The 25,328-nt window shown below is 42.0% G+C and overlaps 5 protein-coding genes and 1 pseudogene across 6 annotated transcripts; all 6 read right to left on the reverse strand.

Moving 5' to 3' along the window:
• Positions 1–766: 766 nt before the first annotated feature.
• On the reverse strand, positions 767–3,829 carry LOC130535326 (extracellular calcium-sensing receptor-like). The gene is made up of 6 exons (XM_057050319.1): positions 3,630–3,829; positions 3,251–3,539; positions 2,331–3,143; positions 2,037–2,264; positions 1,812–1,935; positions 767–1,706 (listed from the first exon to the last, which is right to left on the reverse strand). The coding sequence occupies exons 1-6, from the start codon at positions 3,827–3,829 to the stop codon at positions 808–810; spliced, it is 2,553 nt and encodes an 850-aa protein (XP_056906299.1). The 3' UTR covers positions 767–807.
• A 157-nt stretch (positions 3,830–3,986) lies between these two features.
• LOC130535120 (extracellular calcium-sensing receptor-like) lies at positions 3,987–7,656 on the reverse strand (annotated as a pseudogene).
• A 1,283-nt stretch (positions 7,657–8,939) lies between these two features.
• Positions 8,940–12,668, reverse strand: LOC130535121 (extracellular calcium-sensing receptor-like). 2 transcript variants are annotated; one of them, XM_057049987.1, is made up of 7 exons: positions 12,580–12,668; positions 12,378–12,511; positions 11,972–12,266; positions 11,069–11,869; positions 10,765–10,992; positions 10,558–10,681; positions 8,940–9,878 (listed from the first exon to the last, which is right to left on the reverse strand). In XM_057049987.1, the coding sequence occupies exons 2-7, from the start codon at positions 12,509–12,511 to the stop codon at positions 8,968–8,970; spliced, it is 2,493 nt and encodes an 830-aa protein (XP_056905967.1). In that variant the 5' UTR covers positions 12,580–12,668; the 3' UTR covers positions 8,940–8,967. The 2 variants fall into 2 exon arrangements, with proteins under 2 accessions (XP_056905967.1, XP_056905966.1); XM_057049986.1 differs by having other exon boundaries at positions 12,378–12,623.
• A 481-nt stretch (positions 12,669–13,149) lies between these two features.
• LOC130535137 (extracellular calcium-sensing receptor-like) lies at positions 13,150–16,645 on the reverse strand. The gene is made up of 5 exons (XM_057050005.1): positions 16,358–16,645; positions 15,480–16,277; positions 15,171–15,398; positions 14,912–15,035; positions 13,150–14,601 (listed from the first exon to the last, which is right to left on the reverse strand). Exons 1-5 carry the CDS (start codon positions 16,616–16,618, stop codon positions 13,691–13,693), a joined length of 2,322 nt encoding a protein of 773 aa, XP_056905985.1. The 5' UTR covers positions 16,619–16,645; the 3' UTR covers positions 13,150–13,690.
• A 538-nt stretch (positions 16,646–17,183) lies between these two features.
• On the reverse strand, positions 17,184–20,983 carry LOC130535327 (extracellular calcium-sensing receptor-like). The gene is made up of 5 exons (XM_057050320.1): positions 20,975–20,983; positions 19,655–20,452; positions 19,354–19,575; positions 19,090–19,222; positions 17,184–18,970 (listed from the first exon to the last, which is right to left on the reverse strand). Exons 1-5 carry the CDS (start codon positions 20,981–20,983, stop codon positions 18,060–18,062), a joined length of 2,073 nt encoding a protein of 690 aa, XP_056906300.1. The 3' UTR covers positions 17,184–18,059.
• An 809-nt stretch (positions 20,984–21,792) lies between these two features.
• Positions 21,793–25,261, reverse strand: LOC130535135 (extracellular calcium-sensing receptor-like). The gene is made up of 5 exons (XM_057050003.1): positions 24,942–25,261; positions 24,571–24,856; positions 23,660–24,472; positions 23,350–23,580; positions 21,793–23,260 (listed from the first exon to the last, which is right to left on the reverse strand). Exons 1-5 carry the CDS (start codon positions 25,145–25,147, stop codon positions 22,091–22,093), a joined length of 2,706 nt encoding a protein of 901 aa, XP_056905983.1. The 5' UTR covers positions 25,148–25,261; the 3' UTR covers positions 21,793–22,090.
• Between the last annotated feature and the right edge of the window lie 67 nt (positions 25,262–25,328).

Consider the following 25,328-nt stretch of genomic DNA (forward strand, 5'->3'; position numbering starts at 1 on the left):
ACAATGTCATATTTGCATGTTGTGAGGAGAGATTTTAATTAATTAACACCCGCCAAACAACGTGCCACCTGATGATTGTTGCTCTATTTGCAGAGATGAAGCAATCTCTTCCCTGCGGCACATTTCCCAACAGAGTCAAACCGCAAGGTGACTCATTATGCAACAGATGGGACCTTGTTTATCCAGTGTTATTTTTGCGCTCGTGCATGTGAAGGACCTCTGTTTCTGTTAAACTTGATTGTTTCATTTGAACTTGGTATTTGCTTTTGGTCACATATTGCATAAGTGACTGCTGATATATGGTCTTGTTATTTATTATTATATTTATTAATTACTCTTTAAATAAATTATGAAAAAAATGGGGATGAGAATCAAAGAAGACTGGCTACTTTAAAGAAAATGCTTATACATGTTTCAGATTTCCAATTAAATAATATTTTTCACACATTTTTTAGATGGAAAACAGCCCAATGTAAATTGTCATAATGCATCTGCAAAAGAATTGATGAATATAACCTCTGAATTTTATTGTTTATTTATATGTACTCAAAACTATGCTTAATTGTTCATACATGCAATGCACACACCTGGCATAAATAAGATGGGTAAAATATCTTTTTCTCTGGTCCTGTACAGTATATTAGCCAATTCTTTATTGTAGATAGATACTATAGTGTAAATGCATAAACTCAACCAAAGCTCTATTGTTGAAACACTCATTAATTTATTTAACAGTGTAAATGTATTTAAGATAAAGACACAGATATGACAATGATTAACAATCCCAGTCAATGATTAATGGTTTTATCAGGTCTTTCCAATGATGTGTTTCTTTGTGTTCAACTCAGGCCGAAACAAGATGATAAAACATTTGGGTAAAAAAATGCAAAACAAAAGTCCATAACTTGAGGCCAAAATTGCAAAGATCTCCACGGCAACTAAAAACTTCCCAGGAGAGCTGACATAGGCTGGAATGAAGGTGACCCACACAGCACAGAATATCAGCATGCTGAAGGTGATGAATTTAGCTTCGTTAAAGTTGTTGGGGAGTTTCCGAGCCAGAAATGCCAGAATGAAACAAAACATGGCCAGAAGTCCGATGTAGCCAAGAACAGCCCAGAAGCCCAGAGCTGAGCCCAGAGCACATTCTAGGATGATTCTGTCATTATAATACTCCATATTCTCAAAAGGATAGGGGGGGCTGATAGTCAACCATAGTATACAAATCAAAACCTGTACGAAAGTGAAGGCCACAACACAGAGTCTCTGCTGAGCAGGTCCGAACCATTTCAACATATTACTACCAGGAAGTGTGGCTCTGAAGGCCATCAGAACCACCATGGTTTTACCCAGAACACAGGAGATGCAGAGGACGAAGGTGATTCCGAACGCTGTGTGCCGCAGCATGCAGGACCACCCAGAGGGTCGACCGATGAAGGTCAGAGAGCACAGGAAGCACAGAGTCAGAGAGAAGAGGAGCAGGAAGCTCAGCTCAGAGTTGTTGGCCCTGACAATCGGAGTTTCTTTGTGGCAGTAAAAGATCAGGAACATGAATGTGGTGAGAAAAACTCCCAGTAGAGAGAATAAAACCAATAAAGTTCCCAGAAGTTCTTTATGTGCCAAGAACTCTATTGATTTGGGGATGCACGCATCTCGCTCCTGATTGGACCAGAACAGGTTCGCACATTTTATACAGTGTATGGAATCTGCAAAATGGAAACCAACACAGAGGAAAATGGTATTTTGTTAGTGCACTTTCTTAAATGCTGCATTTAAAGGGGATGGGGGAATGGGCTGTTTGTTTTATTTACTTGTGGAATTACTGATCTCTCCTGGTGGACATGGAACACAATCAAAGCAGCAGACGGGCTTTCCTTTCTGGAGGACCTTGTGGGTTCCTGGGAGACACCTCTGAGTGCACACTGACACAGGTGCCTGCAGCACATGCACAAATAAGCACACACACAGCCATTCAACACAGCTCAATATTCACAGCTTAATGTGCAGACAAATTGCATATCGGCTTTCTTCTTTACCTCCATCTCACCATTTCCCCAAACGATTGGCTCGTCACTCATGATGAACTGATGATCCTCCGGGAGAGAGGCATCATAAATTCCAACTGTCCGTCCCTCTAAAGTGCCCTTGTCTGTCAGTTGTATATTGACAAGTTCGTATCTTGCTGGAGAGTCCCCGCTCCTTTCAAAATAAACCGTTTCCCCCTCAGAAGTGTTGAATCTCACAGTGTTGATATAATGCAAGACCTGGCAAAAACAGACATATTCAGTTAAACGAAATGACGTCTGTCATCGCTGCCATTATTTCCTCACCTGCCACGGTTGAATGTGCTTGGGATCAGCACAGCTCCCCTCTGAAAAGGGACCTTCACCCTTTTCACATTTCATCAGATTGTCGAGCGCGTGGGCCACCACGTAGACGGATTTGTACACGTTATTAGTGAACCTGAGCTCGGTCACGTCAGTAAATGGTGACGTGTCATTCTGCAGGCTCTCAGAGCCACTGCACGGCCTTCTCCCTGTACTTCCCGTGATGTTGAGACTGCAGGCAAACCTGTCCTCCCAGAACTCTGTCATGAACGCACTCATTGGGAACTGCGCTGGGTGGAGCCCCCTCAGGTGTTCCTCCAACCCCAGGATTTTAGCCTTGCTGACCGTGAAACCCAGTGAGCCCAACAGGATGCTGTGTCCCGAGCTGTCAGTCAGAGAGTGATCTGTGATCCAGGCATCGCTGCCGACCCACTGCAGTCCTGTGATGTTCTGACTGTACAGCTCCTGAGCCAGCAACTTAATCTCTCTGTGAGACATGAAAGCGACAATCACTTTGGAAGTGGCCCGCTTCACAACCTCAACGATTCTCTGGAGTGTTTCAGGTGGACCCGATGATGAGAAGGATTCAGAATACTCGGTGCACACACCGTGCTCTTGTGCCGCTTGGATAAACGTAGCTATGCCACTGAGGCCGTATTCATTATCCACAGCTATGGCCCCAATCCAAGTCCATCCAAAGTGCTTGACCAACTTGGCCAGTGCTCTGCTCTGATAAAAGTCGCTGGGAATGGTTCTAAAAAAGGTGGGGAACTCCTCTCGGTTGCTCAGACAGGCACAGGTAGCAAAATGGCTGATCTACAGTGAAAGAAAGAATCAAAAGAACAATGTTGAACACTCAAAATTCACATCAAAGGTGTTATTTTTCCAAAACATTGTGCAGCTCAGGTGAACAATTAACTCACCACAGGTATGTGGAACCTTCCAACAACTTGTGCAAATGCGATAGTTGGCCTTGATCCCGAATGTCCCAAAATGGCTTGAATGGTCTTGATTTTAGTGCAGTTTTCATTGCTGATTTCATTCTCAAGTCCACTCACCAGGGCCAGTGCAGCTCTCAGTATGTCCATAGTTCCACAGGTATTGTAAATTTTGTAGCCAAGTTTCAAATGGGGCAGTAAATCAGGATTTCTGTTGATCTCCTCAACAGCAAATATCAGCGTCTGAGCAAATTTAAATTCTCTGTAATTGAAGCTAGGGTTTTAAATAAAATCACATATTAATGTCTGGAATACATCACAAATCACACACAAATCATTTGAATGGAGAGATTATGCTGCATACTTCTTGCATTTTCGAGCTTCTGGAATGTGCTGAAAGGTGTCAATGACATAATCCTGCCCTGTGCGAAATGAAAAAATGCCTCCGATGACAAAGTCACCATCTTGGGCCAGTTCAGGCACTTGTGCGGAGTCTCGGAGACGGCACAGGGGTGTCCCCTTCCCCAGCAGCACAGCCAAGAGGAGCAGCCGCAACAGTTGCATTGCTCTGCTCTGAAGGCCAGCCCAGCTGCACACAGCAGGGATTTATACACATTTAACAACAAGGAGGCAAGTTGTCATGGTGGTACGCAGCCCTCATGGGGACTAAAACAAACAAGTCCAGCCAAGGATGTTTTTGAAAATATGAATTTTATTATTGAACACATATAGTGTTCACAAATGAAACACAATAAAGACAGGTAGGACATGAAAGTAGTAATTTGGTTGCAAAAGATTACAATGCACTAGGAAAAAAATGGCTACTGACAAAATTAGCAGCATTATTTTAAGCATGCCTTTCCCATGATGTTCTTTTTGTTGTTCCTGTCTGGTTTCAGTAAGATGATATAACATTTTGGAATAAAAATACAAATGAGCAGTCCAAACCCTGATGACAGAATTGCAAATATTTCCACGGCAACGCTGAACTTCCCAGGAGAGCTGACATAGGCTGGAATGAAGGTGACCCACACAGCACAGAATATCAGCATGCTGAAGGTGATGAATTTAGCTTCATTGAAGTTATCGGGGAGTTTCCGAGCCAGAAATGCCAGAATGAAACAAAACATGGCCAGAAGTCCGATGTAGCCAAGAACAGCCCAGAAGCCCACAGCTGAGCCCAGGGCACATTCTAGGATGATCCTGTCTTTAAAGTCCTTAATATTTTTAAATGGAAATGGAGGAGAAATTGTTAACCAGAGCAGACATATAAAAACCTGGATGAGAGTAAAACCCAGTACGCTGAGTCTCTGCTGAGCAGGTCCGAACCATTTCATCACATTACTACCAGGAAGTGTGGCTCTGAAGGCCATCAGAACCACCATGGTTTTACCCAGAACACAGGAGATGCAGAGGACGAAGGTGATGCCAAACGCAGCGTGTCGCAGCATGCAGGACCACCCAGAGGGTCGACCAATGAAGCTCAGAGAGCACAGGAAGCACAGAGTCAGAGAGAAGAGGAGCAGGAAGCTCAGCTCAGAGTTGTTGGCCCTGACAATCGGAGTGCGTCTGTATCTAAAGAAAATGAACATGACGACAGCCGTCAAACACGTTCCCAGAAGTGATGCTGCGGTCAGCAGAGCTCCCATCATCTCTTCATAAGACAGGAACTCTTCCTTCTTCTTGATGCAGGCGTCTCTTCTTTCATTAGACCAGAACTCAGAATGGCATCGCACACAGCTGATGGAATCTGGGAAACAACATTAAAGCTGGTGTCACATTTGCTTGGTTACAGTGAACCTAAATGTGTTGTCTCCCTCTTTCACGGCCAGAACAGTGTTTTATCACCTGTGACAAGTTGTTCTTGAAGTGCAGTAGCATTTCTCTGGTGACATTTTCTACAACATCTGAGCTACACGTGTGTCTGGGTGGCCATGAGCACAATCATACACATGTCTGGAAGGTGTGTCTGATCAGAACCCTCTGGCTATGAGGCGACTGTGCTCAACACTGTACTGTTGGACAAAAGGCCTCGCTATAATATGATAATAATTACTGTATATTTGAAATACCTGACCTGTACTGTTGCTTATCTCTCCCTCAGCACATCTCAAACAGTCATAGCAGCAGACAGGTTTCCCTTTCTGCAGAACCTTGCGAGTTCCTGGGGGACATTTCTCACTGCAAACTGACACAGGCACCTGCCGTGGCAAAATTCACAAATTAATCAGTTTAACTTGCAAAATTAAAATGTGTTTGAATAAATTTTGGCTTCATGGTTTACCTGCTCTGAGTTTTGAGCCCAAACTAAAGTCCTGTTTGTCAGTGTCAGCTGTCTGTCAGCAGGTAAAGATGCATCATAAAGACCCACTGGGACAAATTCCACATTGCCATTTTCTGTTGGCTGCCAGTTAATAATCTCATATTTTGCTGGTGGGTCTCCGTTCTCATTGAATAAACCTCATCTCCTCCTTCCTTTGTTTTGAAACGAATTTTTTTTATGTGCTGCAAAATCTAAAGTAGTATAGAAATGGATCAGAAATACACACAATGTAACAGACAACAAATAACAGTTTAGTGTTCAACTCACCGTGAATGGATCCAGCTGTGCTGTTTTATTACATGTGTTATTACAGCTGAGAATATCATGAAGCGTGTGGGCCACAGCATAAACTTCTTTATAGACGTTGTAGAAGATGGGCATGAGAGACATGTCAGTGAAGGTGTTTTTGACACCAGCCAGATCTTCATGTCCAGAACATTCTCTCTGATTCTCTGTTGTTGCTGACACTGAATCCTCAAACTTACAGTCAAATAAAGCCTCCCAAAACTCTCTGAACAGTTCTTTACTGGATGAATTGAGTTGCTTTACATCCAGAATGAATTCTTTCATGCCAGTGACATGTGCTTTAGGGATGGAAAGGCCTACAGCCCCATCCAGAATGTGACGGACATGCATGGCTGCAGTGTGAGAGTCAATGATCCAACCTTCGCTGCCCACCCACTGGTAACCAGTCAGGTTGTGCTGAGACATTTCTAGAATCAACACATCAATATCCAAGTGCGAGAGAAAGCCAACAATCACCCTGGATGTGGAGGCCTTGATAATGTTGATTATCTGTTGTATTTTTTTGGTGGATCAGTTCTAAATACAGCCACAGAGTACTCCACACAGATGCCGAGCTCCTCTGCTGTTTCTATAAAGGTTGCTATGCCGTTATTGCCGTAATCATCATTTGATCTCACAGCTCCGACCCAAGTCCAACCAAAGTACTTGACTAATTGGGCCAAAGCTCTGCTCTGGTAATGATCACTGGGTATTGTTCTCAGGAATGAGGGATACTTGTTTTTATCACTGAGGCAAGCACAGGTAGCAAAGTGGCTGATCTAGAAGAACAGAAGTGTGTTGTTTCCTCTTTTAAAGACAGACATGGAGTGAGCATGACAATGACACAAACATAATGAAAAAATGCATGTTGACTCTTACCCACCAGTGGAATATGAAAGGGTCCCATAACAGTCGCTACGGCCATGTTTGGAGACGAGGAACTCTCTCCCATGATGGCCTGCACTTGTGCAGGTTTGGTGCATTTATCAGAAAGTTTAAATGTAGTTTCCTGACTGTTTATCAAGGCCAGAGAAGCTCTCACGCCTCTGGCAATAGAGCCACAGGAATCATAAATCTTACAGCCTAAAGTGATGCCAGGCAGGAGGTCTGAGCTGTTATTGATCTCATCTATTGCAAAAAGCATCGCCTGGGCATACTGGAAGCCTCTGAAATTCAAACTTTATGCAAATATTGAAAAGAGTTACGATTGCAAATGATTACTTGAAATAAAAATTTCATCTTTTGTTTAAATCTTACACATTCTCAGATCTAACTGTGGTTTCATTTACCTGATGCACTGCAGTGGCAATGGTTTGTGCATGTAGGTGTCCCGCCTGTTTATCCAACTACTGTGGAAAGAGAAGATTCCTCCCAGGATAATGTCCCCATCTTTGGATAACTGGGGGTTCTCAGGATCCCCCATCTGTAGACACACACGGTCCTCAGCCTGAGAGAAAGATACTAACAGTAATAGTTGCAGGAGTGCCCAACCTTGCTCTGGCCAGTTCTGAGTGGAAGTCATGCTGTGTGTGGGAGCAAAGCCACTGAGTGGCATCACGTGCGCATGAATGTTGTTCAGAAGCCTGCATGAGTATTTATGGATTTCAAACGTCATAAACAAGCAAACATTGATGTTTGATCTCTGTGGACCTGTAGTCACGGTTTCATTTACATATGACAGCATTACTGAATATGTAGCACATGAAAAAGTTGATTCATAAAAGTTGAAAAATACAATCAGTTTAATTTTGTATGCAAAGCTTACACTACAAATTAAATACATGGTATTTTAAATCATTAGTGCTGCTGCTGCCGACTGTTCTACATTATCTATTCTTTGTGTTCCTCGCACCCCAAAAAATCCAGATATTACACTAATTCACAACAAAGAGAATTACTTTCATTTACTTTTATCACAGTACATAATATACATCTGACTTTCTGTGGCAATAGCAAACACTCTACGATGTTCCAGTGTCAAGCATATGTTATTCAACAGCAAGCAGCTGTAGACAGCATCACAAAAAACTTTTGGCGCGCGTGGAGGGCAAAAAAAAATAAAAAAATAATATATATATATATAAATACTAAATATATCGCCAGGGAAGATACTCTATTCCAAAGATTAGATATATAAGATTATTAAGTTTATGACTGTCAAAGTCTGAAAGTGGTCGAATTAGAGGGTTGCGTCATTTTTGCAAATCGAAATAAACTAGAACTCTGATAGTTCTCACAAAAAGTGATCTCCAGAGTCTGTTAGTGCTTATATAACAATGTAAAAATGGAACTGCACTTCTACATTTGAAGTTTTAATTTTGACATGATCATTTAAAGCAAAGTACACACATAACTATAATAGGGCTGCTTTTGTCCCAGTTTTCGCACTTTCTAGCCAACATATGATTTATGACATTGTACTGTAACTGTTGTAACATTATCCTGGCTGATTTGAGGTGTGTTTGGAGTGAATTTGTCACGACAATTGTCTCCAAAATCGGTGGAGGTCAACAATCATCAATTTTAAGGGTGTTCAAAATTTAATTCCAAATATCGTGTCTGGGGACGGCCGACGACTCGCGAATCAGGAGTCAGTCAAGTTTAACATAAGGGAGAATGTAGCCAATCAAAAAATGAGGAGACTGAGGAACAAGAAAGCAGATGTAAATAAACAAGTATGTTAGCATCACCTGCAAGATTTTCTCCATCTTGTAAAAAAATTAGTTTTAAAACAGTCCAAAGACCATCATCATTCCCTCTTTTGTATGCCGACATCTGTGTTGCGTGTTGTGTTCTCAAGTTGTTGCTTTGTTTCTTCTTCTTTGTTTCTGTTAGATCACGTGTGATGACGCAAGATTTCTGAAAAGGAAGCAAGATTCTAGATGGACGATGTGTCAGAATTTTTCATATTTTATAAATTGGAGTGAAGTTATCGGGGGACACCAGACAGTACGATCACAACTGTTCAAATCTCTCGTTCTCTCTCGTTAAATCTTTATTTGTGGGAACTCGAACAGATGAAAAAAATATTTTAAGATTAAAAAGATCTATATGTCTTTACCTGGCTTAAGACTTGTTATTGAATTAATGTGAATCAATGTGTTGGTCCCTCTTTCCCCATCAAATTCCTTTTTGTGTTCCTCTCCGGTTTCAGTAAGATGATATAACATTTTGGAATAAAAATACAAATGAGAAGTCCAAACCCTGATGACAGAATTGCAAATATTTCCACGGCAACGCTGAACTTCCCAGGAGAGCTGACATAGGCTGGAATGAAGGTGACCCACACAGCACAGAATATCAGCATGCTGAAGGTGATGAATTTAGCTTCGTTGAAGTTATCGGGGAGTTTCCGAGCCAGAAATGCCAGAATGAAACAAAACATGGCCAGAAGTCCGATGTAGCCAAGAACAGCCCAGAAGCCCACAGCTGAGCCCAGGGCACATTCTAGGATGATCCTGTCTTTAAAGTCCTTAATATTTTTAAATGGAAATGGAGGAGAAATGGTTAACCAGAGCAGACATATAAAAACCTGGATGAGAGTAAAACCCAGTACGCTGAGTCTCTGCTGAGCAGGTCCGAACCATTTCATCACATTACTACCAGGAAGTGTGGCTCTGAAGGCCATCAGAACCACCATGGTTTTACCCAGAACACAGGAGATGCAGAGGACGAAGGTGATGCCAAACGCTGTGTGTCGCAGCATGCAGGACCACCCAGAGGGTCGACCAATGAAGGTCAGAGAGCACAGGAAGCACAGAGTCAGAGAGAAGAGGAGCAGGAAGCTCAGCTCAGAGTTGTTGGCCCTGACAATCGGAGTGCGTCTGTATCTGAAGAAAATGAACATGACGACAGCCGTCAAACACGTTCCCAGAAGTGATGCTGCGGTCAGCAGAGCTCCCATCATCTCTTCATAAGACAGGAACTCTTCCTTCTTCTTGATGCAGGCGTCTCTTCTTTCATTAGACCAGAACTCAGAATGACATCGCACACAGCTGATGGAATCTGGGAAACAACATTAAAGCTGGTGTCACATTTGCTTGGTTACAGTGAACCTAAATGTGTTGTCTCCCTCTTTCACGGCCAGAACAGTGTTTTATCACCTGTGACAAGTTGTTCTTGAAGTGCAGTAGCATTGCCCTGGTGACATTTTCTACAACAACTGAGCTACACGTGTGTCTGGGTGGCCATGAGCACAATCATACACATGTCTGGAAGGTGTGTCTGATCAGAACCCTCTGGCTATGAGGCGACTGTGCTGAACACTGTACTATTGAACGAAAGGCCTCGCTATAATATGAGGGGTGGGGTTTTTTGTATTTTCTTCGAACAGGTCAGGGCTATGAATATAAAGTCTTGTTAATACAAGTTGTTGGAGAATTAAAATAAGAGAATGGGATTGGTGTTTGTGACCAAGCAGCAGTTTACATTTGCTCATCCAGTTTGACCAGGTAACATCACACTGTCTCACTTGGAACCTTAAGTGAGGTGCTACTGCAATAGTCCACTCATGTTGAACTTCTGTCTATTTTAGGTAAATTTCTGTATCAGTGCCAGATCAAGAGCAAAACTAACCCCTGTTTCCTCTAGGAGGCACTGTAGGACCCCGAGCCTGGAGCGACTGAAAGCTTCACCTCTTCTCAGTTGGTCTGATAATAATTACTGTATATTTGAAATACCTGACCTGTACTGTTGCTTATCTCTCCCTCAGCACATCTCAAACAGTCATAGCAGCAGACAGGTTTCCCTTTCTGCAGAACCTTGCGAGTTCCTGGGGGACATTTCTCACTGCAAACTGACACAGGCACCTGCCGTGGTAAAATTCACAAATTAATCAGTTTAACTTGCAAAAGTAAAATGTGTTTGAATAAAATTTGGCTCCATGATTTACCTGCTCTGAGTTCTGAGCCCAAACTAAAGTCCTGTTTGTCAGTGTCAGCTGTCTGTCAGCAGGTAAAGATGCATCATAAAGACCCACAGGGACAAATTCCACATTGCCATTTTCTGTTGGCTGCCAGTTAATAATCTCATATTTTGCTGGTGGGTCTCCGTTCTCATTGAAATAAACCTCATCTCCTTCCTTTGTTTTGAAACGAATCCTTTTTATGTGCTGCAAAATCTAAAGTAGTATAGAAATGGATCAGAAATACACACAATGTAACAGACAACAAATAACAGTTTAGTGTTCAACTCACCGTGAATGGATCCAGCTGTGCTGTTTTATTACATGTGTTATTACAGCAGCTGAGAATATCATGAAGTGCGTGGGCCACAGCATAAACACCTTTATAGATGTTATATAAGATGGGCATGAGAGACATGTCAGTGAAGGTGTTTTTGACACCAGCCAGATCTTCATGTCCAAAACATTCTCTCTGATTCTCTGTTGTTGTTGACACTGAATCCTCAAACTTACAGTCAAATAAAGCCTCCCATAACTCTCTGAAAAGTTCTTTACTGGATGAATTGAGTTGCTTTACATCGAGAATGTATTCTTTCATTCCAGTGACATGTGCTTTAGGGATGGAAAGGCCTACAGCCCCATCCAGGATGTGATGGACATCCATGGCTGCAATGTGAGACTCAAAGATCCAAGCTTCGCTGCCCACCCACTGGTAACCAGTCAGGTTGTGCTGAGACAGTTCAATTAATAACACATCCATATCCAAGTGCGAGAGGAAGCCAACAATCACCCTGGATGTGGAGGCCTTGATAACATCGATTATCTGTTGTATTTTTTCTGGTGGATCAGTTCTAAAGACAGCCACAGAGTACTCCACACAGATGCCGAGCTCCTCTGCTGTTTCTATAAAGGTTGCCATGCCGTTATTGCCGTAATCATCATTTGTCCTAATGGCTCCGACCCAAGTCCAACCAAAGTACTTGACTAATTGGGCCAAAGCTCTGCTCTGGTAATGATCACTGGGTATTGTTCTCAGGAATGAAGGGTACTTGTTTTTATCACTGAGGCAATCACAGGTAGCAAAGTGGCTGATCTAGAAGAGGAGAAGTGTGTTGTTTCCTCTTTTAAAGACAGACATGGAACAAGCATGACAATGACACAAATAATGAAAAAATGCATGTTGACTCTTACCCACCAGTGGAATATGAAAGGGTCCCATAACAGTCGCTATGGCCATGCATGGTGAAGAAGAACTCTCTCCCATGATGGCCTGCACTTGTGCAGGTTTGGTGCATTTATCAGAAAGTTTAAATGTAGTTTCCTGACTGTTTATCAAGGCCAGAGAAGCTCTCACACCTCTGGCAATAGAGCCACAGGAATCATAAATCTTACAGCCTAAAGTGATGCCAGGCAGGAGGTCTGAGCTGTTATTGATCTCATCTATTGCAAAAAGCATCGCCTGGACATGCTGGAAGCCTCTGAAATTCAAACTTTATGCAAATATTGAAAAGAGTTACGATTGCAAATGATTATTTGAAATAAAAATTGCATCTATTGTTTAAATCTTACACATTCTCAGATCTAACTGTGGTTTCATTTACCTGATGCACTGCAGTGGCAATGGTTTGTGCATGTAGGTGTCCCGCCTGTTTATCCAACTTCTGTGGAAAGAGAAGATTCCTCCCAGGATAATGTCCCCATCTTTGGATAACTGGGGGTTCTCAGGATCCCCCATCTGGAGACACACACGGTCCTCAGCCTGAGAGAAAGATACTAACAGTAATAGTTGCAGGAGTGCCCAACCTTGCTCTGGCCAGTTCTGAGTGGAAGTCATGCTGTGTGTGGGAGCAAAGCCACTGAGCGGCATCACGTGCGCATGAATGTTGTTCAGAAGCCTGCATGAGTATTTATGGATTTCAAACCTCATAAACAAGCAAACACTGATCTTTGATCTCTGTGGACCTGTAGTCACAGTTTCATTTACATATGACAGCATTATTAAATATGTAAAATTTGATTCATAACAGTTGAATAATACCACTATTTTTTTTTAAATGCAAAACTTAGACTAATTTAAAATGCATGGTCTTTTAAAATATTAGACCTCCATTGGAGACTGTTCATCAGTTGTTTGTCTTTGACACACCAAAAAATCTACACTTCTTTATTTAATTCAGACCAAATAGAATATTAGCAAATCACAAGTTCATATATTTTTATAATCTACAGCTGACTTTCTGTGTCAGTTGTAAAAGTTCTGCAATGTTTTATTTATAAATATATGCTATTTAGCAGCATGCAGCAGCACACATCATCACAAAAAAAACCTTGTGTCTGTCGAGGGCAAATGTGAAGCAATAACGCACGATAAAAAACTTAAAAGAATTAGATTTTAATATTTTCCTTCTCGTCAGAATGGTAAACAGTTTTCAAAGCACAATTGATTTATTGTATGACTTAAAGTTTTAGTATAATGTTCATGTAACATCAGCAATTGTTGAGCCTCTTCCAGCTTGTGCAGGTCAGACTGTTGAGTTAAGCATCACAAAATCATTTTGAGTTTGCTCCATCAAAATATATCAACAGGTCAGATACTCTATTATAAAGATTAGAACCCTGTTGCCACTATCAGTATTGATGCCAGGGAGGAGCTCTGCACTTAATAATTCCATCTATTAAAAAAGAACTCTTGAATTTCATCACAAATAAAGTCAAAGACAGGGTTGAAATTGCAGTTTGGTTTACTTTTGGAGAAAGAAAATAAAACAGTGCACAGGAGAGGCTCTTGGTGCTTATATAGTATATAATTATATACTATATAATATATACCAACAAATGATTGAAACTGCATCTCTACCTTAGAAGTCTTAAATCTGACATCATTATTTAAGACTTGTTATTGAATTAATGTGAATCAATGTGTTGGTGCCTCCTTTCCCATCAAATTCCTTCGTGTGTTCCTTTCCGGTTTCAGTAAGATGATATAACATTTTGGGATAAAAATACAAATGAGAAGTCCAAAACTGGAAGACAGAATTGCAAATATTTCCACGGCAACGCTGAACTTCCCAGGAGAGCTGACATAGGCTGGAATGAAGGTGACCCACACAGCACAGAATATCAGCATGCTGAAGGTGATGAATTTAGCTTCATTGAAGTTATCGGGGAGTTTCCGAGCCAGAAATGCCAGAATGAAACAAAACATGGCCAGAAGTCCGATGTAGCCAAGAACAGACCAGAAGCCAACAGCTGAGCCCAGGGCACATTCTAGGATGATTCTGTCCTTGGCAACATCGAAATTCTTGTTGGGTGAAGGAGGAGAGATACTTAACCAGAGAATACAAATGATAACCTGAATGAGAGTAAAACCCAAAACACAGAGTCTCTGCTGAGCAGGCCCAAACCATTTCATCACATTACTACCAGGAAGTGTGGCTCTGAAGGCCATCAGGACCACCATGGTTTTACCCAGAACACAGGAGATGCAGAGGACGAAGGTGATGCCAAACGCTGTGTGTCGCAGCATGCAGGACCACCCAGAGGGTCGACCAATGAAGGTCAGAGAGCACAGGAAGCACAGAGTCAGAGAGAAGAGGAGCAGGAAGCTCAGCTCAGAGTTGTTGGCCCTGACAATCGGAGTCTGTCTGTATCTGAAGAAAATGAACATGACGACAGCCGTCAAACACGTTCCCAGAAGTGATGCTGCAGTCAGCAGAGCTCCCATCATCTCTTCATAAGACAGGAACTCTTCCTTCTTCTTGATGCAGGCGTCTCTTCTTTCATTAGACCAGAACTCAGAATGACATCGCACACAGCTGATGGAATCTGGGAAACAACAGCAATGCTGAAATAGGTTCTAAACCAAGTAAAGAAATTACTTTTTCTGTGATGATGACATACGGATAACAAAGTAATGCTCCAACATAACCACGGTTCATCATCAAGAGTGATGTGAACTATGATGCATGATTTTTGACCCAAGGCACCACAATAAAGAATAGACTGAAGACAAGCTAGAAAGGATTTTAATATGGTGCATTCACAATGTAATTTATTTTTCTGAAATTAGATGTTCATTAAAAGTTGGAAATAACATGAAGCATTTGAGATGTTGAATTTTATATGTACAATTCACCTGTACTGTTGCTTATCTCTCCATCAGCACATCTCAAACAGTCATAGCAGCAGACAGGTTTCCCTTTCTGCAGAACCTTGCGAGTTCCTGGGGGACATTTCTCACTGCAAACTGACACAGGCACCTGAATAAACCAAAGGGCCAACAGCTATTACCCTTGTTTTACAGCCATCTATAGTAACATTCATATTTCTTTCTGTAAACCAACATTTTGCCGTCTCAAGAGTGACTTAATTTAGATTTTTGACAGGGAACCTACCTGTTCTGAGTTTTGTGCCCATGTAAAGGTTGTGGTTTGCAGTGTCAGCTGTCTGTCAGCAGGTAAAGATGCATCATAAAGACCCACTGTGACAAAGTCCATGACTCCGTTTTCTGTTGGCTGCCAGTTAATAATCTCATATTTTGCTGGTGGGTCTCCGTTCTCATTGAAATAAACCTCATCTCCTTCCTTTGTTTTGAACTGACTCCTCTGTATGCGCTGCAAAATCTAAAATTGAGGTGTATTAATGTGAGTTTCTGAGTGTCTGTTTAGATAGTATATAATTGAAGAGTTTAGTGTTCATCTCACCATAAATGGATCCAGTTCTGTTGTTTTATTACATGTGTTATTACAACTGAGAATATCGTGAAGCGCGTGAGCCACAGCATAAACACCTTTATAGATGTTATAGAAGATGGGCATGAGAGACATGTACGTAAAACTGTTTTTGACACCAGCCAGATCTTCATGTCCAGAACATTCTCTCTGATTCTCTGTTGTTGTTGATGCCAAATTCCTAAACTTACAGTCAAATAAAGCCTCCCAAAACTCTCTGAACAGTTCTTTACTGGATGAATTGAGTTGCTTTACATCCAGAATGAATTCTTTCATGCCAGTGACATGTGCTTTAGGGATGGAAAGGCCTACAGCCCCATCCAGAATGTGATGGACATCCATGGCTGCAGTGTGAGAGTCTGAGATCCAGCTCTCGCTGCCCACCCACTGGTAACCAGTCAGGTTGTGCTGAGACATTTCAGATAACAGAACATCCATATCTTTGTTTGCCATGAAAGCAACAATCACCCTGGATGTGGAGGCCTTGATAATGTCAATTATCTGTCGGATTTTGTCAAGTGGATCGGTTCTAAAGACAGCCACAGAGTACTCCACACAGATGCCGAGCTCCTCTGCTGTTTCTATAAAGGTTGCCATGCCGTTATTGCCGTAATCGTCATTTGTCCTAATGGCTCCGACCCAAGTCCAACCAAAGTGCTTGACTAATTGGGCCAAAGCTCTGCTCTGGTAATGATCACTGGGTATTGTTCTCAGGAATGAGGGATACTTGTTTTTATCACTGAGGCAAGCACAGGTAGCAAAGTGGCTGATCTAGAAGAAAAGGATCATATCAAACAATAAATCTATAATCTTAAGCATCACGCATATTCATATCCATTCCTTTTACTTACCAGTGGGATATGAAAGGGTCCAATCACTGTTGCTATTGCCATGCAGGGAGAAGAAGCAGTTTCTCCCATAATGGCCTGAACTTGTGCTGGTTTGGGACATGGTCCCTTAAGAGATGATTCCACCTGGTTACCATTAGCTAAGGCCAGTGCCACTCTCACACTTCTGGCAATGGAGGCACAGGCATCGTAGATCTTATATCCCAGTAAAATCCCAGGTAGAAGGTTTGTGCTGTTATTGATCTCATCAATCGCGAAAAGCATCGCCTGGGCGAACTGGAAGCCTCTGAAATTCAAACTTGTGCAAAGATTAAATCGGTTGCAAAAGCTGATTGAGTAAAAACCATATTAAATGAAACACTTTTAATCCTCGGAAAGCACGATTTCTTCTTGTCACATGCAGTTTTCTACACAGTTAAAGGAATCCTTCAGGGTTTGTTTACCTGGTGCATTGAAGTGGCGGCGGTTTTTGTTTGTAGGTGTTCCACTTGTCTTTCCACTTGCTGTGGAAAGAAAAGATTCCCCCCAATAAAATGTCTCCATCTTTTGACAGCTGAGGTCTCTCCACAGCTCCTATCTGTCTACAAACAAGCTCCTCATTCTGACAGAATGATGCCAGCAACAGCAGCTCTAAGAGACCTAAGAGACTCTGACCTCGTGGTGTGCACCACTGAGATGTCATGCTACCTCAGAGCTGCCTCTGCTAATTCCTGAATCAGGTGATGGCAGCGATATTTATAAATACACTATTTCATCAGACCAGTATGATCTCTGTGGACTCAAAAGGTTGCGTGAGAGTAAAGACAAATCAGAAAAAACAACAAAGAGATTTGTGATTTATTTTTACTAAATGCTCTAGAATGACAACATCAATTGATTAAAATTAACAAAGTTCAGTGCTCCTCACAGCAGAGTGTCTACATTAATGGTCAAAGACATCTATTGTACAACTTTTTTAAAATGAACTACATGGTATTAGAAATTCTCTTCCATCTAAACTTCTGGACCTCCATTAGAGTTGTCATGGGTGTATTGGTGATTGCTTTCAGTAGTTCGCATCCTGTAATATACAGCTGACTTCGTGCTTAATGTCTAATATTGTATTTCAAACAAAGTGTTACATGACTGTGTTGCCTGCAGTCACACACAGCAACTGTACAGGGTGCATATCGTGACACTTGGTGTGCATAGAGGTCAACAGCAAAGCAAATACTTATAATAGTTTTAAAATCATTGTGTGTCAAAATGATGGGTTTTGTCTGAAAAGTGGACGATGTGATGAGTGCTGTAGATGTAGCGCCGTCTACAGCCAGTGTGTCTTCTCAAGCTTGTGCAGATCAGACTGGTGAGTAAAGCATTGCCAAATCATTTTGAGTAACATATCAGCAAGTCAGATACTCCATTAGAAATATTAGAATGCTGTTTCCATTACATGTAGTGATGCTAGGCAGGAGAGCTGCACTTTTATTATCTCCATCTGTAAAAAGAAAACATTGCTTAAATAAAAGGAGAGCGTTCTGGGGGATGTATCGCTGATAAGTCCAATAGAGGGTTAAAAAAGAGGTTTTCTTCTTTTTGTCTGAAATAAAAAACACAAGGCTGTATATGTATATCAACATATGAATGAAACGGCATCTCTGCATTAGAAATCTTAAATCTGACATAAGATATAAGTATTTAAGACTTTTTCTTGAAATAAGGTGAATCAAAGTGTTGGTCCCTCTTTCCCCATCAAATTCTTTTTTGTGTTCCTCTCTGGTTTCAGTAAGATGATATAACATTTTGGGATAAAAATACAAATGAGAAGTCCAAAACTCGAAGACAAAATTGCAAATATTTCCACGGCAACGCTGAACTTCCCAGGAGAGCTGACATAGGCTGGAATGAAGGTGACCCACACAGCACAGAATATCAGCATGCTGAAGGTGATGAATTTAGCTTCGTTGAAGTTATCGGGGAGTTTCCGAGCCAGAAAGGCCAGAATGAAACAAAACATGGCCAGAAGTCCGATGTAGCCAAGAACAGCCCAGAAGCCCACAGCTGAGCCCAGGGCACATTCTAGGATGATCCTGTCCTTGGCAACATTGAAATTCTTGTTGGGTGAAGGAGGAGAGATACTTAACCAGAGAATACAAATGATAACCTGAATGAGAGTAAAACCCAAAACACAGAGTCTCTGCTGAGCAGGTCCAAACCATTTCATCACATTACTACCAGGAAGTGTGGCTCTGAAGGCCATCAGGACCACCATGGTTTTACCCAGAACACAGGAGATGCAGAGGACGAAGGTGATGCCAAACGCTGTGTGTCGCAGCATGCAGGACCACCCAGAGGGTCGACCGATGAAGGTCAGAGAGCACAGGAAGCACAGAGTCAGAGAGAAGAGGAGCAGGAAGCTCAGCTCAGAGTTGTTGGCCCTGACAATCGGAGTCTGTCTGTATCTGAAGAAAATTAACATGACGACAGCCGTCAAACACGTTCCCAGAAGTGATGCTGCGGTCAGCAGAGCTCCCATCATCTCTTCATAAGACAGGAACTCTTCCTTCTTCTTGATGCAGGCGTCTCTTCTTTCATTAGACCAGAACTCAGAATGACATCGCACACAGCTGATGGAATCTGAGAAACATATTTTTGTGTGTGTGATTTATGCTTCTTGATTTTTCACAGTAAAAACACATTGTATAGACCACAGGAAGCATTTCAATCGTAACTAATTTCCCTTAAAATTTTCCTACCTGTACTGTTGCTTATCTCTCCATCAGCACATCTCAAACAGTCATAGCAGCAGACAGGTTTCCCTTTCTGCAGAACCTTGCGAGTTCCGGGGGGACATTTCTCACTGCAAACTGACACAGGCACCTGAAGGGACTTAAAATTCAATCGTCTTCTGTTCAGTTTCACTTGAGGTTTGATGAATTAGGCAAATTAAAACAGCATAATCACACAAAGTCACACACTATTACAAATGCTTAGATATTTAAATATGGTAACATTTTTACCTTTTTCTGAGCCCAAACTAAAGTCCTGTTTGTCAGTGTCAGCTGTCTGTCAGCAGGTAAAGATGCATCATAAAGACCCACTGGGACAAATTCCACATTGCCATTTTCTGTTGGCTGCCAGTTAATAATCTCATATTTTGCTGGTGGGTCTCCGTTCTCATTGAAATAAACCTCATCTCCTTCCTTTGTTTTGAAATGAGTGCTTCGGATGTGCTGTAAAATCTAACATTCACATACAATAATGTGTACAGACATTATGACTTATTATTGTCTCAAAATTTTTAATTTGTGTTCAACTCACCGTGAATGGATCCAGCTGTGCTGTTTTATTACATGTGTTATTACAGCTGAGAACATCGTGTAGTGCGTGGGCCACAGCATAAACACCTTTATAGATGTTGTAGAAGATGGGCATGAGAGACATGTCAGTGAAGGTGTTTTTGACACCAGCCAGATCTTCATGTCCAGAACATTCTCTCTGATTCTCAGTTGTTGTTGACACCGAATCCTCAAACTTACAGTCAAATAAAGCCTCCCAAAACTCTCTGAACAGTTCTTTACTGGATGAACTGAGTTGCTTTACATCCAGAATGAATTCTTTCATGCCAGTGACATGTGCTTTAGGGATGGAAAGGCCTACAGCCCCATCCAGAATGTGATGGACATCCATGGCTGCAATGTGAGAGTCTGAGATCCAGCTCTCGCTGCCCACCCACTGGTAACCAGTCAGGTTGTGCTGAGAAAACTCTTGTAGTAATACATTTAAATCTCCTGGAGACAGGAATGTCACGATCACCTTCGAAGTGGAGGACTTTATTATGTCAATTATCTGTAGAATCTTGATCATTGGATCGGTTCTAAAGACAGCCACAGAGTACTCCACACAGATGCCGAGCTCCTCTGCTGTTTCTATAAAGGTTGCCATGCCGTTATTGCCGTAATCATCATTTGATCTCACAGCTCCGACCCAAGTCCAACCAAAGTACTTGACTAATTGGGCCAAAGCTCTGCTCTGGTAATGATCACTGGGTATTGTTCTCAGGAATGAGGGATACTTGTTTTTATCACTGAGGCAAGCACAGGTAGCAAAGTGGCTGATCTGAATGATAATAAAACATTAAAATATTAAAATACACAAACACAGACATCAATAAAAATGTTTTCATTCCTCTACCCACCACTGGGATATGAAAAGGTCCGATAACTGAGGCTATCGCCGTGCAGGGAGAGGAAGAACTCTCTCCCATGATAGCTTGCACCTGTGCAGGTTTGGTACATGATTCCTCATCAGATGCAGACTCCTTGTCCTGACGGTTAGTTAAAGCCAGCACCAGCTTTATACTATTCACAATGTTGGCGCATGAATCATAAATCTTATATCCCACAATGACATCAGGCAGGAGGTCTGTGCTCTTATTAATTTCATTTATGGTAAATAGCATCGCCTGGGCAAACTGGAACCCTCTGAAATTCAAGCTTTATATGGACAGTTAATATCAACATTAGTTATAAAAAACTTAATTTAATTTCACTGCATAAAATTATCTTTTTAAATCAACTGGGTTTTCATCTAACTCTTTCTATATTTTAGATAGCTAAAGAGGATGTGTATAATACTTACCTTCTGCATTCTGTTGGCAGTGGTTTAGCAGTGTAGGCATTTTCTCTGGTTTTCCACCTATTGTGGAAATAGAAGATTCCTCCCAATATAACGTCTCCTTCTTTAGAGAGCTGCGGCTTCTCCACCTCTCCTATATGTCTACACACCTGCCCACAAGCCTGGGAGAAGGACAAAACCAGCAGGAAGAGTCCCCAAACCTTTTCTGGCCACATGAGCGTGGGGGTCATAGTTTCAGCTGCTGATAGGAAGAAGCACATTTGAAAGCCTGAAGATGGTTTATATAGATTCTGGAGCAGAATTTTTTTTTTTTTTAAAAGAAAAAGTGCAGGAATGTCTACTCTCTATGAAAATGATCTAAACTAAACCTGCTTTTACTAGTTTCACGTTAATTTTTGACGCATATCGACAGAGACTGTGAGACAGTAATTATATCCTATTTAGCAATCATTTTTAGGGCATCATCACAGCATAACTGTAAATATTAAATGTTACTATAAATGATCTTGTGTTATTCCACTTTGTTATTAACATTCTGCCATTGTGATAATATGAAAGTTTACATAAAAGACTAAATTATATATTCAGATGTGGGGTTCACAGATATTCTGTGTGCCACTCATGAACTAATTAGTTCATATTTTGAGATGTTCAATGCTATAAGAATTAAAAGCTTTAAAATTTAATTTAATATCAAAAGCTTGATATTAAATGTGATATTATTTGTTTCATCATTATCTTGAGCAAAAGGGGAAACAGACAGGACTTGAGCAGACATGACTGTGTAAAACAACTTAAGAAAGAATCAGCTGAATCAAATCTGTTTTAGGTTTGTTTTCAGGTGAGCAAAAAGTGAACATTTAACCTTTATTCATGACTTTATTCATGATCACACATAATGACAGAAATTGAGAGTGAGAAAGAACAACATGGAGAAAAGTATCTGTATTATATATGTTTGTTTGTAGGGAAACCTAATAAAATGCTTTGTAAGATATCTTTTTTTATATATTCAGTATATTGAGTTTGTTTAATGAATACGCTTTTATTTGGAAAAAAGGGAAATTGATAGTTGACAACTGACATAAGTGATAAGAAGTGGCTGATCTATCAATAAATTCAAAGAGCTCTTGGCATAACTTTGCCCATTAATTTTTTCTTTGTGTTGTTCTCAGGCTTTAGTAAAATGACATAGCATTTTGGTAAAAAAATACAAAAGAGCATTCCATAACTGGAGGCCAAAATAGCAAAGATCTCCACAGCGACAGTGAACTTCCCAGGGGAGCTAGCATATGCTGGAATAAATGTGATCCACACAGCACAGAAGATCAGCATGCTGAAGGTGATGAATTTAGCCTCATTAAAATTATCAGGCAGCTTTCGGGCTAAAAAAGCTAGAACAAAACACAGGACAGCGAGTAGCCCAATGTATCCTAACACAGCCCAAAACCCTAGAGCCGAGCCCAGTGCACATTCAAGGATGATTTTGTCTTTATAATGTTTTGTATTTTTAAATGGAAAGGGAGGATTGATGGTGAGCCAAAGTATGCAAATCAAAACCTGGACAAGAGTAAAAGTCAGTACGCTGAGCCTCTGCTGAGCAGCACCGAACCATTTCATCATATTACTACCAGGAAGTGTGGCTCTGAACGCCATTAAAACAACCATTGTCTTTCCCAGAATGCAGGAGATGCAGAGGACGAAGGTGATTCCGAAGGCCGTGTGCCGCAGCATGCAGGACCACTCAGAGGGTCGACCGATGAAGGTCAGAGAGCACAGGAAGCACAGAGTCAGAGAGAAGAGGAGCAGGAAGCTCAGCTCAGAATTGTTGGCTCTGACAATCGGAGTCTGTCTGAAGTGGAAAAATATTAAAGCTATAGTCGTGGACAGGCAGGCACCAAAAACAGAAAAGGCAACCAACAATATGCCCATTAGTTCTCTGAAGGTTAGGAACTCGATAGCTTTCAGGTTGCAATTATTCCTCTCTTCATTGGACTTGTACTCGGGGGGACATTTGTCACATTTCACTGCATCTGAAAACATAGATACGTTTAAGCTGTACATCACAGACATCCGGAGATACGCCGCCAAAGCCTTGACAGTGACTTTGCCCAAGAGAAACACCACCAGTGCTAACGTAAAAGCTAAGAATCCTGCTGTCTCACTTGTACTGTTGCTGAATTTCCCATCGGCACAGGCAATGCAGTCAAAACAACAGATCGGCTTGCCCTTGACAAAAGCTCGCCGGGTGCCTGGTAGACAGCTCTCACTGCAAACAGACCTTGGAACCTGCAACCAAGTAACAGCAACACAGAATATTTTCTCCTGCAAAACCTAGATATCAGACAGAAGGTGTAATTTGCAACATCTGTCCTTACCTCAAGATTCTCACCAGCCCACAAGGCTTTCACGCCGTCATTCATCTGGAACTGGTGACCCTCGGGTCTGGAGGCATCGTAGTCGCCTATAGTCTCAAAAAGTACATAGCCTGCTTCGTCCATCTGCCAGTTCACTAGCGCGTAGCGCGGCACAGGATCACCCATCTCATCAAAATGCACATTGTCGCCAATCTTGGTGGTGAAATTAACCAGTGTTAGATAATGCAACACCTGCAAGAAGTAGCCAAGGTTTTATGGAATATTTAGCAATTGGATTTTTATTTAGTGAAGGCAGTAGATTTATCTTCACCTGCCATGGTTGAACGTTGTGTCTGTCAGCACAAGTGTTGTTCTCAAAGGGCCCCTCTCCTTCTTTGCAGGTCAAAAGCAAATGCAGTGCATGAGCAATAGCGTACGTGGCCTTGTAAACATTATTCAGCAGACTGGCATCTGAAACATCTGTGAAACGCGTGCTCGCGTCCCTCAGAGACTCCTTCCCTGTACAGGCTGCGAGTGGACTCTGAGCCCGGGGACTAAGGGTGCACTTGAATACAGTCTCCCACAGCTCCACCAGTCCGTTGTTTCCTGGTGTGGTGGAGGGTCTACTGTCAGCCAGGAATTCTTGCAGCCCAGGGAGGTGAGTGTTTAGTGCTGCAAAACCCACTGCCCCCTGGACCACAGCGTAGTTCTCGGGAGAGGCAATAAAGCGATAAGTGATCCAGCCCTCGCTGCCGACCCACTGCAGGCCAGTCACACTCTGGGCATGAAGCTCCTTAACAAGTATGTCAAGGTCTGTGCCATCAACAAACGCCACAATTACTTTGGAGGTGGATTTCTTGATGATGTCCACCACCTCCAGGAACCACTTCCTGGGATCCGTTCTATAAATAGCCACCGAGTACTCGACACAAACACCTTCCTTTTCCGCTGCTTTAAGGAAGGCTGTCATGCCACCATTGCCGTAGTCGCTGTTAGTTCTGATAGCACCGACCCACGTCCAGCCAAAGTGTTTGACGAGCTTTGCGAGGGCCTGACTTTGATAAATGTCGCTTGGTATGGTTCTAAAAAAAGAGGGGTAGTCCCTTCTGTTGCCAAGACATGCACATGTTGCAGAATGACTGATCTGAAATGAGCATAAAACAGAAAATACACATATTTTAGTGTCTTTTCACATGACCAATACTATACACAAATAAAATGATATATGCATCCGACACTCACAACCGGTATAAGGAAGGGCCCCATGGTGCGTGCAATCCCAATAGTAGAGGTGGATGTAGTTTCTCCGATGACAGCATGCACATTGGAGAGTTTGCTGCAGCTGTCTCCCCCGCTCTCGTATCTATTCATCAAGTTAAGCGAGGCCCTGATCGACAGAGGGACACTGGGACAGGAATCAAAGATCCTGTAGCCCAGGATGAGTCCCGGCAGCAGGTCTGAACTGTTGTTGATCTCATTTATAGCAAACATCATAGTGAACGCATACTGCAGCTCTCCTGGATCTAATCTGGAGGAGAAGGATGTGTGAAAATGTACAGGCCTATTGACACATATAACACTGGTCAATTTAAATTGCTTCTTATAGCTCTTACCCCTCACACTGGATCATCTCTGGGTTGAAATGCAGGGCCGGATCAATGGTGACCGGGTTCTGATGGAAGGAAAAAATGCCTCCAATGTTGATGTCTCCCTCCATAGAAAACTGAGACAGTTCTTTTGTCCCGTATGTTTGACACACAAGGTCGCCTCCTCTGACGGCCATGAGGGTAACAAACAGCACACCTACTGCCAGCTGCATAGTGTCTCACTACAGGATTCGCCACTTGTGGCGCCAATACAGGCAACTCAGAGCATTTTATATAGGATTTCTTTAAACAATCACAAAGCCATTGGGGTTTAGGAGGAGCGTATGGAATGCTCTGTTCCAATGGCATCACCTCACTGCTGTGAGTGACAGACGAGTGGGCCTATTACAGCTG

Source organism: Takifugu flavidus, chromosome 12 (genome assembly GCF_003711565.1).
Source record: "Takifugu flavidus isolate HTHZ2018 chromosome 12, ASM371156v2, whole genome shotgun sequence".
NCBI classification, from domain to species: domain Eukaryota; kingdom Metazoa; phylum Chordata; class Actinopteri; order Tetraodontiformes; family Tetraodontidae; genus Takifugu; species Takifugu flavidus.

Coding starts and splice junctions, on each gene's coding strand:
- LOC130535326 (XM_057050319.1), bottom strand. CDS start 3,829: ATGCAACTGTTGCGGCTGCTCCTCTTGGCTGTGCTGCTGGGGAAGGGG. Junction 3,144..3,250: donor GAAGGTTCCACATACCTGTG/GTGAGTTAATTG, acceptor CTTTCACTGTAG/ATCAGCCATTTTGCTACCTG. Junction 1,707..1,811: donor AGAGATCAGTAATTCCACAA/GTAAATAAAACA, acceptor TCCATTTTGCAG/ATTCCATACACTGTATAAAA.
- LOC130535121 (XM_057049986.1), bottom strand. CDS start 12,610: ATGACTTCCACTCAGAACTGGCCAGAGCAAGGTTGGGCACTCCTGCAA. Junction 12,267..12,377: donor TTGCCACTGCAGTGCATCAG/GTAAATGAAACC, acceptor ATTTGCATAAAG/TTTGAATTTCAGAGGCTTCC. Junction 10,682..10,764: donor GGGCTCAGAACTCAGAGCAG/GTAAATCATGGA, acceptor TTACCACGGCAG/GTGCCTGTGTCAGTTTGCAG.
- LOC130535137 (XM_057050005.1), bottom strand. CDS start 16,618: ATGCTTTTCGCGATTGATGAGATCAATAACAGCACAAACCTTCTACCT. Junction 15,399..15,479: donor CAGAACTGGATCCATTTATG/GTGAGATGAACA, acceptor CCTCAATTTTAG/ATTTTGCAGCGCATACAGAG. Junction 15,036..15,170: donor GGGCACAAAACTCAGAACAG/GTAGGTTCCCTG, acceptor TGGTTTATTCAG/GTGCCTGTGTCAGTTTGCAG.
- LOC130535327 (XM_057050320.1), bottom strand. Junction 19,576..19,654: donor CACAGCTGGATCCATTCACG/GTGAGTTGAACA, acceptor TGTGAATGTTAG/ATTTTACAGCACATCCGAAG. Junction 18,971..19,089: donor AGAGATAAGCAACAGTACAG/GTAGGAAAATTT, acceptor TATGTTTCTCAG/ATTCCATCAGCTGTGTGCGA.
- LOC130535135 (XM_057050003.1), bottom strand. CDS start 25,147: ATGCAGCTGGCAGTAGGTGTGCTGTTTGTTACCCTCATGGCCGTCAGA. Junction 24,473..24,570: donor GGCCCTTCCTTATACCGGTT/GTGAGTGTCGGA, acceptor TGCTCATTTCAG/ATCAGTCATTCTGCAACATG. Junction 23,581..23,659: donor ACAACGTTCAACCATGGCAG/GTGAAGATAAAT, acceptor TACTTCTTGCAG/GTGTTGCATTATCTAACACT.